Here is a 16,410-nt window from a genome sequence, read left to right as displayed (position 1 = left end):
GAATTGCCCTTTAACAGATTTAAATTATTTCAAATAATATTTATTTAGTTCAGGATCGTTTGTCTTTACCACGTTTGAATTATGCACGTTGTTCTTTGTATAACAGTCTACTTTTCTGATAGATGAATGTAAACAGTGCACGTCTTTGTGTTTACATTTATACCATTGCATCACAGAACAATTGAAAAGCACACAATGAAAAATCATAAAATTCAATGACATCATTTAAACGTGCATTTTGCGGACGATTAAATTCCATGAACTACGGTTATGGCTTACATTACAATTTAATGCTACATTTACGTACGATCTTCGAAAGGTACATGAATCTCGGACACGGTACCATTCGCGAACCGAAAGACGAAAGGATAACAATTAACCAACAAAAATTATGATTGACTTACGTGCCGCACTGCTCGTCACATCATACCATTTCTGATAGCAGAGAGACGGCAGCAGACAGGAAAAGTAAAAAAAAAAAGAAACAACACCAGTAGCACCGTTGGCTGTCTGTGCAGGTATTTCTTATTGTTCGAAATAAAATAAACATCTTGTTAAAATTCCAACATTTTTTGCGCACACCACAGCCCATACCCCAAACCGCACTCCACAGTTGAACCCGCAGAGGACAGGAGCATTCAAACGGCATCCACAGTTTGGTGTGTGTGCGTGTATGTGCAAAACGGGAAATAAAATAATATCACCCCGCCACATTGGCGCAGATCGGGACAATACACAGAGGGGGACAACGACGACTGCGACGACCACGAAGACATCACATTTCGCGTTGTTCTTCACCTATCCGCCATTTTGCGGCAGCGCTGCGCACGCAGCCTGTTTTAACGCTCCTTTTATTATACGCAACAACAATGTGACACCGAGCCGATGTGGACGCGCAAGCATGGCGAAACTGTTCGAGCAAAAATGAAAAAAAAGACGCAAAACAAAACAACAATCAGCGAAAGGGAACAATTGGTCAGGAGGAATTGGCCCAGATACCAAAACAGCAACAAAAAAATGATTCTTTTACAAAATAAACGATTCGATGCAGCACCGAAAGCACAGACCGCACTACGGAGCAGATCAACACCACACACCACACCCCGCGAGGAGCCGAAACACTCCGCAAAAGCAAAAACCGCTTGACAAATTACGACAAAAATGCAACGATCACTTTGATGAAGGATGCACACAGCGCGCAGCAGTTTGGTGTGGACCATAGCTTCATTTTCGAAACAAGTCATTAGCGATGTAAGGCGTCCTCGCTGCTCTGCTCCATCTCGCACAAACAAGGCATGGAATAAGTTTGATGCCACCGAAGCAGCGGGTGCGGGCCTTTTTTGTCATTTTGCCGTTTGCCCTCCGAAAGGTGAACGGGCGCGCGCGCGCCTGAGGAACGAAGCGCGATATTTGCGATAAATTGTTTCTATACATTTGGGCTTCGCAGTTTGTACCGGCGGCGGCCCGGGCGCGGCTGGGAGGCTTGCAAAAACTTTATTGGAATTAAAATATTTTGATTGGTCCCCATGGTTGAGCGTTTTTTTTGTGTGGCCAACCGCTTGGCGTGTTGCGGAGTTTGTGCCACCAAACGGAGGTCACTGATCCCGTGCATCAGGTTGTGTCCTTTTCGTCGTGGCCTGTCGACTCCATGACTGCCCACTCGCAAACTTGTTGCTGAAAAGTAGTTCAGCACCGATGCTTAACGGGAAAATCGAGTGTATTGTGTAGATGACATACATTTTATCACGCTATTTTTTCCAAAAAACGATCACAAAACATTCTCACAAATATGGAGGAAAAGGAAACCGCGATGCTCTTGCCCTTACACAACTCGTTGCGCGTTAAATTGCCGCAGTTTTTTTCCAGGAAATCTCGACACTCCCCCATCGTCGTAACGTTCTCGTGCGGGGGCAGAGCTCAACGATAAGTCACATCATTCGTACGAGGAGTTTAATTAAATCACATAAATTTACAACTCAATTGCGGCCTGCAGCGTGTCAGACCAATGACAATGTCTGATGTCTGTTTTTTTTTTGTTATGTTTTGTTCTTCGCTCTTGTTACCCGATGTCACACACAGTGGAACTACTAAATACTACCAGGGACTACACGCCGGGGGGTTTCCGCAGAGCGGGCGGATTGTGGGTGGAATGCACCCGCGAGGATCGCACTTGCAGGCGCACACGATCGGCTAATTGTGTCCAATTGAAAGTTTATTACATTATCATAAATAAGTCACTTTAATTAATTGTGCAATTGTGCTGCTCAAGTCAACAGGCAGTGATGTACTGATACGGTTTTGTGCGTGGTGTGTAAAATTGCGATGATGCGACAAAAACAAAGAAAAACCTTACGTCTTCTCGATTGATTATTCCAAGGGTTAGACGTTGTTCTATGCAAGCAGGAACAAATAAAACACACGTTCTAATATATGTTTACCTTGATTAAATATCTAAGCAGTGGCACCAAATAACATACCCAAACAATTGCGGAGACCAGGAGAATAGAGTGTATAGAAACACACATTGAAATAAACCAACAACGGCATAGCTGTCAAGTAAGGAATATGAAAAAACACTTCAAATCATTCGAAAGTTCGTAAAGCCAATATTGCAATAGAGCGAATTTTCTAAGAACCCTTCTATTTGTGAGTTAAGGCGATGTTCTCCGAGTACACACTACCAAACTGCACACTATTCAATGTTCTTGCCTTAAGCCTTTGCCTTAAACCTTTGCCTTAAAGTAACAAGTCTAATAAGTAACATGACTACGACCATATAGTAGTAACATGTCAGACTACATAACAGACTACGCGAACAATTTCTTGATGATGTTCCAACGAGGGCCGGTCTGATGGTACAGTCATCAACTCGTACGACTTAACAACATACCCGCCATGGTTTCAAGCCCCTAATGGACCATGCCCCCATACGTGGGATTGACTATCCTGCTAAGTGTGATCAGTAAGTCACTGAAAGCCAAGCCCAGGCAGACAGGCCTTCACCGACCTTGCCTGTACCAAAACAGGACCTACTGTACCAAGTAGGTCTCGATACATGCAGGCCTTGTGACCGACAACAGTTGTTGTGCCAAAGAAGAAGAAGAAGAACGATGTTGAATCATTTTTGCTACTTGTATGCATTAAACATGTACACTGAAATAAAATAAAATTCTTGAAATGATCATGATGAGCTCCGTGCTTTCATGACCCTCGCCGTATTAAACACATTCTTGCGCTTAATCGACCGAAAATAAAAAAGGTAAATTCTACTTACATTACAACAATAAAAAGATTAAACTCGAGCATTGTAACGCTTCACCCTCATGGGGCAAATCAATTTTTGATTCATCTTGCTGCGCCTCAACATACCACCTGAACATGCTCGCTCAAATCAAACGAATTGTACACAGTGCACAGTTGGGATTTTACGTTTCATTTTTGTCCGTACAATCCCGGGGCATGGCGTGCGCTTTCGGGGTACGTTTCCAAACAATTAGCTCTCGAAATTCAAGTACTCACTCAGTCCATCTACACATCCACCTCAACCAGTGGAGCCATTTATCATGCAGGATTAACATTCCACTTGGTAACTCTTTCATTCACAAACTGTACTGCACATACCCTCCATCGAGACTGAGAGCGTCCTCGGTAAATAGCGTGAATTTTTGGACGATTTGTGTGCGCTGTAGGTTTGCTCAATGGGTTCGCTCACCTCAATGCAGCTCAACGCACGGGTACAATCTCCTGTAAACGATAATTCATTGTCCTTTTTCTCACATCCCAAAACTTTCATTCATGGTATCCTAGCCGGTCGCGGTCCGACGTTGCGGTAGAATTGGATGCGTCACTGACCGGTGGGCCACCGGCCGTCGGACCGAGGACCCTCTGCATCAGGAAAGTCATGCTCGAAGTCATAAATCTTTCCCGTTCATCAATGTCCGGATTGCCCCGGTCATCATCGAATCGAACGTCGCTTTCTTTACGATGCTTTCGGATCCTTTCGGAATGGATCAAGCAGCTCATTTATTAGTTTATGGCCGGCTGAAGGACCCCGGAGAGTTCTCGTACCGTTTTGTTACCCGTCACCCCGATTGTTGGGTACGCACGCTCTGTCGACTGTCGACTTAATTATTGTACCCACCCTGCTCTGCGCTGTCCGGGGCTACGGTTTGAGTGGCCCACTGCCGGCCACTCTTGAAGTGGTTAATCATTAACAAATAAACGCCCGTAACTATGCCGTTGAAATTTCATTCATACACCCGACGACAGGACGTGAATGTGCGAAGCCGTTTTGGACCGGAATTCTATTAGGAGGTCATTGTCATGATTCGGAGGTTTTTTTTCTCCCTCCGGTGGGTCCTAAATGTTTTTTTTTTTTTTTCATTTGGATAAAGTGGTGGGAGTGGTTTCGGTACCTTACAAGATTTTGTCCGATCGTTTCTTTGAAAGTGAGAGGAAGAAATTATGAACAACAAGCCGAACGACACCTTGTGCGGGAGATTTCTTTGTGCCGGATCACCAAGTCATTCAAAACCATTAACAGTTAAATTGTATTTCATGCTTGGTTTTTTTTTCGTATATGTGATTGGAAAATACTCATAATCCCATTAAAACTTCATTAGAACAGGTCAACCCGCCCGTCTATGCAACCTTTCAAATAGGTAAGTGTGAGTTTATGTATTATTTTCAGCTCAAAACATTCATAAGTGTACAAAATTGTACAGACACGAGGGGTTTTTATTTGAATTTTTCTTCATTCATCTTGTCCCATAACCTCCCCAAATCGCAATCAAAGCTGTGTTCGGTACGCAGCACGAAATTTGTCCCTTACCTGTTCATCACACTAACGACCTACGATGAGCGCGATAATTTCAACGTGCAAGATCGTGTAATGAAGCCATTACATCCGGCTGATAGCAGTACTCCTCACGATTGGTTTGCTGCTCCTGCTACTGCTATATCTTTCTATTATTTTCCCACATTTTCCGACACCTCCCTCCCGGCTAACAATCAAACGGCCAGCGTAACATAGATAGAGAACACACAAATCGTATCCTCGCACAGCAATAAATCAACCATTTGCAAACAGCGCGCTGCACACGAAAAGCGACGACAGCGTTCTAAAGCCCGAGGATGGCGTTTAGGATTTCGGGAGCGACCGGACGCACAGAACCTAACCCCAATGTTCCGGCGTACGCCTCGTGTATCACACTAAAGCGCCTACAGTACAGCGATGTGGCAAAACGATGCGAACGATTGCCAAAATTGGCTGGAAATTGAATTAAACTGCCATTAAGTGCGGCTATACGACCCCGACCGTTTGACTCGCCCGGGACTCGTGCACAACATTTTCCTGCTCCTGCTACTTTTACGCGCATATTTCTACCCTCCGGTTCGATAGGGCAGCGCACAAATGGCAGAGGGCTAAATAGCATTGCGTTTTAAAAGGAGGGTTTTTTGGAACCGAGCACAACAAAACGCCACAATGCCAATAATCACACCAATAAGCGTCGAGTGTCGAGTGAGCTGGTGAACGTCGGTGTCTGTTGGATAACCATACTCACTTCCGTGACCGATGGATATAATTCATGTGCTCGCTCCCGGAATCGTTTCTCTGGTTAAAGTGAAAGATACTAAATAGCTGTGATTGGGTGTGAATCACAATAAGTAACAACCATAATTGAAAAAAAAACGGTAGAAAAGAATTAAACATTTCTTTAGCCTTTGGTAATTTGAGTATATCTGAAACGGGCATGAATAATTTGAATTCTTTAATTATATTGTGAATTAAAGACATATTGCAATCAAAATGACTGCTCAATTTCTTGTCAATTATTATTATTGTTATTTTTTTAATTCGACGGACACAATGGCCTAATTCATGATGAGCAAAAACCGTTTACAATAATCGTCATGTTTACAAAATTTACAAGTTAAATAATGACGTTGCACTACAGCAGCAATTCTTACCAAAGTGATAGTAATAGTAATGCTCAACATTAAATAGGCAAGGAGCCATGAGCATGAGCCGGAGTCTATCTTTGAACTGCTCTGAAGATATCCCAAAATCAAATGCATCGGAGCTAGTATTTAACTCCGCAGACATACGAATCATAGAGTCTCACCGACCAGCACTGTATAGAAGCTGAAGTATCCGCAGAATATGTCTAGTCCTAAGCAAGCAAGTCCTATGTGGAGCAAAAATGTTTATGCGGGACAACAGAGACGTTGAGTCGATGGCACCGTTGAGAACCTATGAAAAGGCACTGTGCGTTATGTCTTCTTACGACAAGAGGATCAAGAAGATTAGCGCCAGGGAAGAAAGCGTAGACCATAGCGAGTAAATTTGCGCTGAATAGTTTCAATCCAATCAATAGCAGTTGTAGGGAAAGAGGCATAATCTAACACCTGAAAAGGACACCAAGCAGTTGATTTCCTTTAGCAATAACTCTACTGTGTAAAGATGTTGTAACGTTTTGGATGAAAAGTTGCCGATAGCTCTGACAAGCAAGGGACTGTTGCGGGTACTACAGTCACCATCAAAACTTAATATAACTAAATAATAAAAACGTCGTTCAAATAGTTATCTCCATTCTATTCCCTGTTTGTCGTTGTATCATCAGACGTCCATAACATCATCTCACATCTAACGACAGATCAACTAATGGAATGGAAGCTTCTGGTCATCTCCATTATATTTGTCAATCTCAGTCTTATGTCTTATGCACAAGGGAATTGATATTTACAAAGTTTAATCATTGTCAAAAATGACGGAGCAGTAGAGTCTGAAAAAGAGGATAATAGTGATTGTAGAAGGGCGGTCTTGTGGTAGAGTCTTCAGCTTGGTCTCGTGGTAGAGCAAGACTTCACAACATGCCCGTCATGGGTTCAAGCCGCATATGGGACCGTTGCCCGTAGCAAGAACTTGACTATCCAGTTGCATGGGATACTCAATAAGTCACGAAGTCTCGAGTCTGTTTAGGTCGTATGATAGGTCGTTACGCAAAATAGAAAAATATGTTAGTATAAAGATCTCTATTTATCATAGTACTTAACATGTTTAGTACTAATCTACATGCTATGAAAGAGTTATGAACATGGCGATTCATTCAACGACTAAAATTACAGGCACACATATATCGAGGATATCGAGGCATACTCATGGAAGGAATTGAAGGAAAATGTTGATACATGTAAATATCAGTTCATACATTACATTTTGTATTTCAACCCTACCCGATTCGCATCCGACCCCGATTTCAACGGACAAGTAATGAAAACAATTATAGTATATTCCTATCTATAACGCAGCAGAAAGCGATTACCATCAATTTGATGGAATGAATGAAACCTTTTCTTATTGAAGACCATTTTAGTTCAATTGTTAACAACATGTTTACAACACAATTTTCTCAAAACATTTTTTGTAAAACAAAGTAAAACTTAAAACTTATCAAATGAATACAAAACTCATCTGAACACAATCTACAAATCGGTATAAAATAAGAAATGGTTTTGCATTTAGAATTTGGACTCCAATCATACATCAATTCAAGCCAACCAACGACACCTCCCGCTGACCTTCGGATTGCATAGATTAGCATATGCTAATGTGTGTGTGTGTGCCTTGTGCTTCGCCCTGCCAGCATGGTTTGTGCAGACTGTTAAAAAATGCAACAATCAACAGTTGTCATATTTATAAGCGTATGCGGGAAAGAACACACACAAAAAATGCTGCTCAAATTTAAAACAAACCTTTTGCGCTGAACTTTGATGAATTCTGTCACCTCCCATTCTTAATAACTCTTCTTTTTTTAATGAGCGTCGATTATAATTTTCCTCTTTCAAACAAAAGCGCACCGTGTTTCAGGCATTGACCTGCGGAGACGAAAAACAAACAGCAAACAGGAAATTGCACACCCGGTAAGGGTCAGGTTGGATCAACACACCACTACACACCGGGTGCAACGTTCGCTTTCACCACCAACCATCATCGCGATCATCATCATGATCATCGAGTCACCTTTTGGAGCTTCCGCGCTCCTGTTCTGGAAGCCGCTGGCAGTGTGCTGGTGATGCGTTTCCTTTTGCGGAAGAACTGACGGGCTGATGGACTTTCGACCTCCCGCCACTGCCATCTTGCACAGTGGAATCGTAATTGCTTTGAGCATCTAAGGGAACTGCCAACGAGGTTGGATTGCGAACGATCGTCCAAAAAGTCAACCCGAAACCCAGGTATGGCCGTGAAACGTTACGGCGAGAGGCAGAAAGCAGCACACAATATTTCGTACACAATGTTTACGATCCTCAATAATGCTTTATGGAAGAAATTAATTTATATCAATTATAGCATCGGGACACCATTACCGATCGAAACTGCGAATGCGAAAGTCCATACCATCCACGTGCGATCCGCGTCGGACATCAGATCGCGAACGCTCGGAAGATGGAGCCGCGGTCCCGAATGGGGCAAGATTTCATGCCGAACAGCACACGGAGTCAAACCCATCCCAGAGTTGTCGTTGATCCCTGTTGTGGCCCTGCCTGCCTGCCTGTTCTCGTACGCTCGCGGCTCCCAAAACCGTGCCGACCAATAATAAATAACGAACGAGCGCACGGACACTGCACTGAACGTCGACTGACGGCGAAACAAATTGTTATAAGAGCGAACCGAAATGCCATACAATCGGGCTGGAAATGGACATGCCTCTTGCCCTTTGATATGAAGAAAACGACGAAATGTTACCAAAAGCTATTTTTGACGAGTCGCTCGATCGATCGAGAGGACACAAAGGCTCCTCTGTGGCAGAACCACAAAAATGTCAACGACGCAACGAAACCGAACGCACCGCAACCACCACACTCAACACATCTGTTTCGATGCCAAATAAGCGCGTGATGTTCGTCATTCGACCTCCATCTCCCTCTCGGGGGGCGACCAAAGAAGGACACCGCATCCAAACAAGAATGGATCTGGCGAAGCAAAAACGGCTTACCACGGCTCCTGTCCGCCACCGTTGCCGCAATGTCAGCAATGCCAGAGTCATTAAAAATTAAAGATTTTCATTTTATAGCTTATTAAGGGAGTCACCAACCTCCCCTCCCATTTTCCGGTACACATGGGCTTGGCTCTGGTACTTCATTTGCTTTTTCTCCCGCAATCATTTTCACTACCCGAGTTCCGGGATGACGCTGCTCGGGGCAACGCAGAAAAAGTGGCCCGCGAGAAAAATTGAAATGGAATGTGGAAAAATTTTAATAGGCAAAACGTCCTGCGTCCATACCGCTCCTGCACCTTTTCTTCACATACGATAGACGGCCCAAAAAAAAAAGGAGTACGAGTCTCCCCTTTCGAGAGGGATGTGTTAAGCGTCGTTTTTACACCCTTTGCGGGGAGCGAGGGAAAAAAAGGAAAATGTCCACATTCGTTACTGTTTGTTGCGCAAGCTCGGACAATGTGCAGCCAAAGATGTATGGGGGCCATTGCGGTTGCAGAGCGAATGGAATGTTCCATGTTCGCTGCACCACAAGGAATATATGGTGGGTGGTACGTGAAATTATGTCCAATCACCCCCGCTTTGGATAACAATAGGAACAAATGCAGTCGGCGAAGGAATCGTGAACTACCTTTGTTGGGCTGTTGCTAGAAAGAAGTTTGAAAACTATTTCAAGGGGGTCTGTTTGCGCGGTCTGAAATTACTCACTGACCTAATTTTTCCTACCCGTCGATGTAACGGTACACCTAAATGTGGTGTTGTTTTGTTATTTTAATAACTATCTGATGTGCATGAAGATGTGGTACGAAGAGGTATTTTTAGTCTAAAATACTCAGAAACCTGGACCAGCACGACTACTCGAATTGGCGAAATTGTAACATAATAAGCACCAGTTGCGTCTAAAGCATTAAATCTTGGAGCGTGTACAAATGTTGCACACGAGGTCAACACGTTTGAGAAGATTCTTGTCACCATTTGAATCCATCCAACATGCAATCCAACACGATGGAGTAGGTGCCTAATTAAATATCTGGAACCCTTCACTACAAGTACGTACTCGAAACAAAGTTATCGTCCTAGCACACCTAAAATAACTAAATACCTAAAAAAGTTCACTGAAACTGCATTGATAAATTCAACTATCTTTCTCGTTTCTCGGCGTCAGTTTCTCCGAATCTGATTAATCGGCTACAATAAAATGTAAATGAAAGCATTCAAAGGGTACATGCGATCAGAAAAAGTATAAATTTTAATCTTTTTCGTCAAAATTATGATAAAAAATTAATTGAAACGAAACGTTAGAGTTATCAGACAAACAAAAAAACACTGAAAAAAGCAATATGTAAGTAAAGATTACTCCATAACGGCTCTCCTAAGCGCCTAAAGGTAGGCAATATCACGGTGTTAAATACAGACATGCCGAAAGAATTTCCTAATTTATTGTAGTGATGGGTAAATTTGGCAAAAATCCGGAGTCGACTCCGATCGGATTCCGATCATTTCGGAACCGGCTCAGGATTAGATAGGTCCGCTGAGCATTATCCGGAGTCCTTGGGAATCGTCTGGAGCCGTCCGGAGTCACTCGGAGTCGGATTCATACGGAGTCGACCGGAGTCGGCCTTCGAAACAAAGACCTGTATACGAAGTGCACGCGCAAAGTGTAGGACAAAAGAACACTACGAAAAGAAATGCCTGACCACAAGCACATTGCCCCGGTCGGCTTCAATTGACTCCGATCGGTCGACTCTGATCGACTGTGGACGCCTCCGAATGACTTCGACTCCGGTCGAGTCCGGGAGACTCTAAACGACTCCGGAAGACTTCGATTCTGAAAGACTTCAGGCGAATCCGACCTACTCCGAACAACTCCGACACAGGACGACTCTGCATGACTCTGGACGACTCCAGATGGCTCCGGATGGCTCCGGATGACTCCAGACGACTCAGGACCACTCCGACTCTGGGCGAAACTAATGGTTCCGATAACGCCGAAGTTGGAATCCATCTATCAACATGCGGAGTCAGATCAGAGTCGTCAGTGCGCTCCAGAAAGCACATCATTAATTTGTTAACCTACTTGCTCCACATTTTAGATTTGTTCTGGTGCCAAATGTTTCTTTTAAAACCCATAAATATTGTACCCATATTGTACCCATAACAAAATAATCCAATCCATTCAGCATCATATAAAGAAACTACATATAAATCTAGAGCTCAATGTCTTTTAGAAATTAATTATCTCAGGTATTTCCAAATATTAAAAAAACAGACGCATCTGCTTCGTTTATATTCTTTAAATTTACTAAACAAGGACTAGTTGTTGTAAACAAATAAATTAGTCCATGTCTAAATTAGAGCTAAACACACCGCTTTCTTTAAAAGGAACGTTTTAGTTGTCCCTCATACGCCCCAGGACAAAGCTTTAAGTGCAGCAGCAAAAACGATCAACTGCAAGTCGTTCAATAGCAACAGCTATCGACTGGCCATTAGCAAGATTGAATGAAGGGTTTTTATTTGCTGTTCTTTTACCACCTTACATCGATCGATACAACACGATCAAGGTGTTTATTGGTCCTATGTTCCCTCTAAACCTCCAGTACAAAACCAACAAACAAAAACCTCTAAAAAAGCAACATTGCAACACATTCCACCACGATGCAAAACACTTGGCCGTCCGCGCTAACCAATTCGATTCATTTGCGCACGTCTCGGTGGTGTGGAGGTATCGGGGCTCCAGTCCGGATGGACTCTTCCTACCTAACGTCTTGCTATCAGCTACCATTTTCCCCAGAAGGATCGTTCGATCGCACATTGCCGTACATAAATAATTGAACATAACAGCTCGACGACCAGGCCGACCGTTTTTCCACTCTCGATTAGGATAGTATGTATGGCCACCTAGTATTTTATCTTATCGATAGTTTTCCCGTTTTCTTTACGTACAGATCAATTGCTTTTTTGTTCGAACCCGCTGCCCCTTTCAGTTGATAGCTAACCCCGGTCGACCCCTATTGCTACAAATCCTCCCATCATCATCATCATCATCCCGTTTCGCCCGACGATCGTCGACGTTTCGCGCGGACAAAACCGGCGGCATCCACTTTGGAACCCCGAAAAAGGAGTCCGCTACAAACTCGCGTCTCTAATGCGCACACTAATGTCTTCCTGTTGGGGATCACCATCGGTGGTGATGGTGGCGGTGGTGACGAAATCACAACACAGTCGCTCCTTCAGCTCATGAAATGTTCGTCAAACGGACAGCGCTTCCATAAACGGAGCACGGAAGAACTGGGACGCTGGTGGTCTATTGACGCTATTGACCACAATGATCGGACGCGGTGTGCGATCGTCAGCTCGATCTTCGAACGCCGAACAAACCAACTACGGGCCTGGACCCACTGGACCAAAAGGGTTTACTTCCCTCCGAACCGTTCTGCTGTCACTCACCAGAGTCAATCGAAGAAGATACGCGTGCACACGCATCCCGCTGCATCGGTGGAAGGCAGTTCTGAGAGGTTTGGTTTGCAGAACCAACCGACCGCACACACACACACACACCGTGTTGAAAATCATCGACAGACCGACCCCGATCGCGAAGCGGGAGTACAGTGCAACGGAGTGTGATCAAAGAGTGGCCCAAGGGTTGACTAATTAATTCCACGATTGACAACTCACATCGGGATGGTCAGCGATATCGTGATGCTTTTCATCAACACACCGGCACCATTTCGGCACGCTCCTTCCCGAAGGACTGCCCGGGGCTTGCTGTATACGCCTCCTGGCGGATCAATTGATTTCGAATTAGCCGGTGTGAAATGTGTCACGTGAGTCCTAGAACCTGGCGGGAAGCTTTTCTATCTAAGGGCAGATGGCCAGGTGGAAATGAATGATCATCGAACAACGCGCGCCAAACCAATGCGTGCCCGCATTTAACACCTTCGTTTGGTTGCGCGTGAACGGCATACACACACACACACACACTCAGTTTTCCGCTCTGATTTTCGTGTTCGTGCCGACCCGTAGTTCGTGGTCGGCGGCCACTGACAATGAGCTTTTAATTAATCATTTTCCCTTTTGGCTCGTCGTGGTCGCGGTGGTGGTGATGATGATGGTGCGAGGCGGCAATTGACGATGCGCGCACGCTCATGATACGATCATGATGTTGTGCGTTCGCTCTAGTGGACACAGTTTTGCGCGGCCCACTTATCATGCCGCTTGCCACGCCGCTTGTAGGGGCTGATGCCCTTTCTGGGGGGAAAGGCAGCCACTCGATTGGCGAACGATGGCAATCAGTGTCCTCCCCGCGAACTGATCGGCCGGACCCAAAAAGGGCAGTTCGCTCCCGGTACACAAAAGTACGTATCGCAAAGATTTGCAACGCTAAAAATGTCTCGAAGTTGTATCTACACGACGCAACGAGTACCAGCGGCACTGATGAACAACAAGCAGTCGACGCAAAGGACTGCGTGTTTTTTGTCGTTTTATTGAATATATTATACAGAAAAGTAAACGATGTTCAATTACCTGTAAACAACAAGAGGTATCTTTATTTTTAATATGCAAATTTTCTAATTATTCGCACTACAATGCAAAGTGATCTTACGGTTGTGTTTCAAACTAACAACAAGCGATTCGAACAGAATCAATTTTATTTTATTTTAATTTGCATTCTGACTCTGTGGTCTTCATGTGCTCTCTATCCTCCTTCCAATCCAGCTTGAAAGCACTACTTCTGCTATTACACTTCTACTTCTTCGGTTAGGCAACATTCTAGACTAGTTAGAGTTCAGCAACGTTAGTTTCTTCTAGGATCAATTTTACATTGTTTGTAAAACCTTCTGGCCAAAAAATTAAATTAATAAATTCGTAAATTATATTAAATACAGAATCTGTTCAAGGAGCAAAAAACGTGTTGAAACAATGTCCCCTTGGATTCCCTTCAAAATGTGTGTGCAGCTGCTTGAAAATACAGTACCGGTACAGTACCGGTACTCACATACACCTCTGAGACATGGACACCGTCCAAATCTGAGGAACCCCTCTTAGCCGCGTTCGAGAGGAAGATGCTCAGAAGGATCCTTGGCCCCGTATGTATGGAAGGACAATGGAGGAGCAGTTATAACGACGAGCCATTCGAGATGTACGGCGTCCTTACAGTCGTGTAACGTATCAAGCTGGCCAGATCAGGGCTCAGATGGCAAGATGGCAAGATGGCGTAGAGGCGTCCGCCATTATGGGCCGGGATAATGGATTGGCAGACGAAAGCGCGAGACCGTGAGCGGTTTCGGACACTCCTGGGACAGACCAAGACCGCAAAACGGATGTAGCGCCAGATAAGTAAGTTTCTCAATGGGATGCAAGTCAATCAATCGGTCGACAGTAATTAGGTAGGTCTGTTTTTCTTATACCTCCGAATGTTAAGGTTTAAAAGTATCCCTTTTATTCATCGTAGTTTGAAATATATCGAGGATACCAATATAAAAGGAATGCGAATAAATTTACATTTAACTGAGGTATGGCCAATACGATCGGTCGGCCTGTCGATCATTAAACTCAGTCGGCGAAATCCTCGGTAAAATACAGTGAAACACCTCATAACCAATTAAAACCCTTCGAATGGGAAAGCCTCCAACATTGTCAAATAAGAAGGAAGGAAATGGAGCAATTAAACTGAACACAGTGCCTCACTTACTCCACCTCTTGATAAACGCTTAAAATCTCCCAGCTCCACTATCGGTTCTGAAAAAAGTTATATGGACATGGAGCGCCCACGGCCCGATCTGGCTAATTTCGATTTTTGTAAGACTTCGTGAGTTTTAAACTGGCAGTGGGTGGTAATGTTTGTCACTTCCCTTACACTTTTCCTCCACACTCACACATTGCCCCTTTTGGAAGTAGCTTCATATTTAACGTTTCTTAGTATTGAAACACTCGGAATGATCATGATTTCTTATCGGGAACAACAATGAAATGGATCGTTATGCGAGATTTTACTCGTTAAGAGGGGTATTTGTAGAGCATTTAAACTTGCTCGTTATGCGAAAAACTCGTTGTAAGGGGTACTCGTTATCTGGAGTTCCACTGTATTTGTGATAAAACGGATTAATTATAAACATTTCAGTGTTGCTCAGTTTCTCGCATCTATGAATTCCCCTATCGTTGCATGTTTGTATAACTTTAGACACTGAAATAATTAACATTTTTATCCTATAAATGAGCAAATATTGGATGCATTGTCGCTGGCTGTCCTTTCTGAAATAGATTTAAAAAGATAATAAGAACATATCGCACCTTCCCTATACAAATACACTCTAAAAACAACTGTAGAATAACTTCTTTTTCTTTCAAAACCTCAACCACAATGTGTTACGAATAAACTATTGCCAAACTATGTATATAGTATTACATTATATTCAATCACAATGATTCATTCATTACCCTTTTAAAAAATGCGTTTTTTTGTGTGTTGTAAACTGTTAATCTCACCCGTCCAATACATTCCTAATCATGTATAACGATCGAAAATAAATACATCCATCTGACGATTGACTTCTTCCAAAGCGCCACAGTCAATGCCTTATGCCAATCTCCCGCTCAAATTGTTCAGCCTTTAGGGTGCCATCGATTGCCTGGCAGTTTTCGTTAAACACACTGTACGCACTGATCTCGCCCGGTGCCTTCTTGGTGCGCGTATTGAAGTAGATTCCGAACAGCGCCGAAAGCATCAGAAAGACCACGCCGAACCGAAGCTCTATCGCGATGGCATACAGGGTAGCCCAAAAGAGGAAGTACACCAGATAAGTTACATACGTAAGCCATGAGCGCGGTTTAGCTTCCGGCTCTACTGCCACGTTCGTTAATGCACCGTCCGAATGATCCGACTCGTCGAAGGTTGCTGGTTCCGGCTGGCTCGGAAAGGAACGGAAGGCTTTGGCTTTGATTTTCGCAACTTCAACCTCCACGCCTTTCCTCCTACTGCTACTTTCCTTCGGTGGTGGCTCATTCTAAAAAGAAGCACTTCATCAAAAGCTGGCTTTTGCAACGCGTATGAAATTTCACCTGTACTCACATCCGCTTCTATAATGACGTGGGACACTTTCTCCTCCGTTTGCACCTGGTGGAAGGATACCATGTTGTAAATCCGATCCTTAACGTCGTTCAGGAGCGCTTGCCGACGTTTTGTTTTCCGGTAGCTATCTAGTTTATTTTCCATGCGTATTTTGTTCTTTTAAAACTATTATTTCGCGACAACAACCACAACCCACTGCAATTTCATCACAGCTGCAAATCAAAACAAACACCATTACCAAGATCACTGCACGCGAGATGGTTTGACGTTTCGTTTTAGTACACTCCGTTGTTTCAGCTCGATTTAGAACAAAGAATTATTTACATTTTTTGAATATTTTTAAAA

The 16,410-nt window shown here is 43.7% G+C and overlaps 1 protein-coding gene across 1 annotated transcript; it reads right to left on the bottom strand.

Annotated features, from left to right (window-relative positions):
- Positions 1 to 15,385: 15,385 nt before the first annotated feature.
- LOC120952288 (SAYSvFN domain-containing protein 1) lies at positions 15,386 to 16,307 on the bottom strand. Its single transcript, XM_040371546.2, has 2 exons — positions 16,066 to 16,307; positions 15,386 to 16,000 (listed from the first exon to the last, which is right to left on the bottom strand). The coding sequence occupies exons 1-2, from the start codon at positions 16,207 to 16,209 to the stop codon at positions 15,566 to 15,568; spliced, it is 579 nt and encodes a 192-aa protein (XP_040227480.2). The 5' UTR covers positions 16,210 to 16,307; the 3' UTR covers positions 15,386 to 15,565.
- Positions 16,308 to 16,410: the final 103 nt, after the last annotated feature.

Source organism: Anopheles coluzzii, chromosome 2 (assembly GCF_943734685.1).
Source record: "Anopheles coluzzii chromosome 2, AcolN3, whole genome shotgun sequence".
NCBI classification, from domain to species: domain Eukaryota; kingdom Metazoa; phylum Arthropoda; class Insecta; order Diptera; family Culicidae; genus Anopheles; species Anopheles coluzzii.
The sequence above is the reverse complement of the archived record's forward strand: the minus strand, read 5'-3'. Positions and strand labels throughout refer to the sequence as shown.

What these genes read in the sequence shown, in the direction of transcription:
- LOC120952288 (XM_040371546.2), bottom strand. Translation starts at nt 16,209, where the DNA reads ATGGAAAATAAACTAGATAGCTACCGGAAAACAAAACGTCGGCAAGCG. An exon ending in ACGTCATTATAGAAGCGGAT is followed by an intron (nt 16,001 to 16,065) that starts GTGAGTACAGGT and finishes GCTTCTTTTTAG; the next exon opens with AATGAGCCACCACCGAAGGA.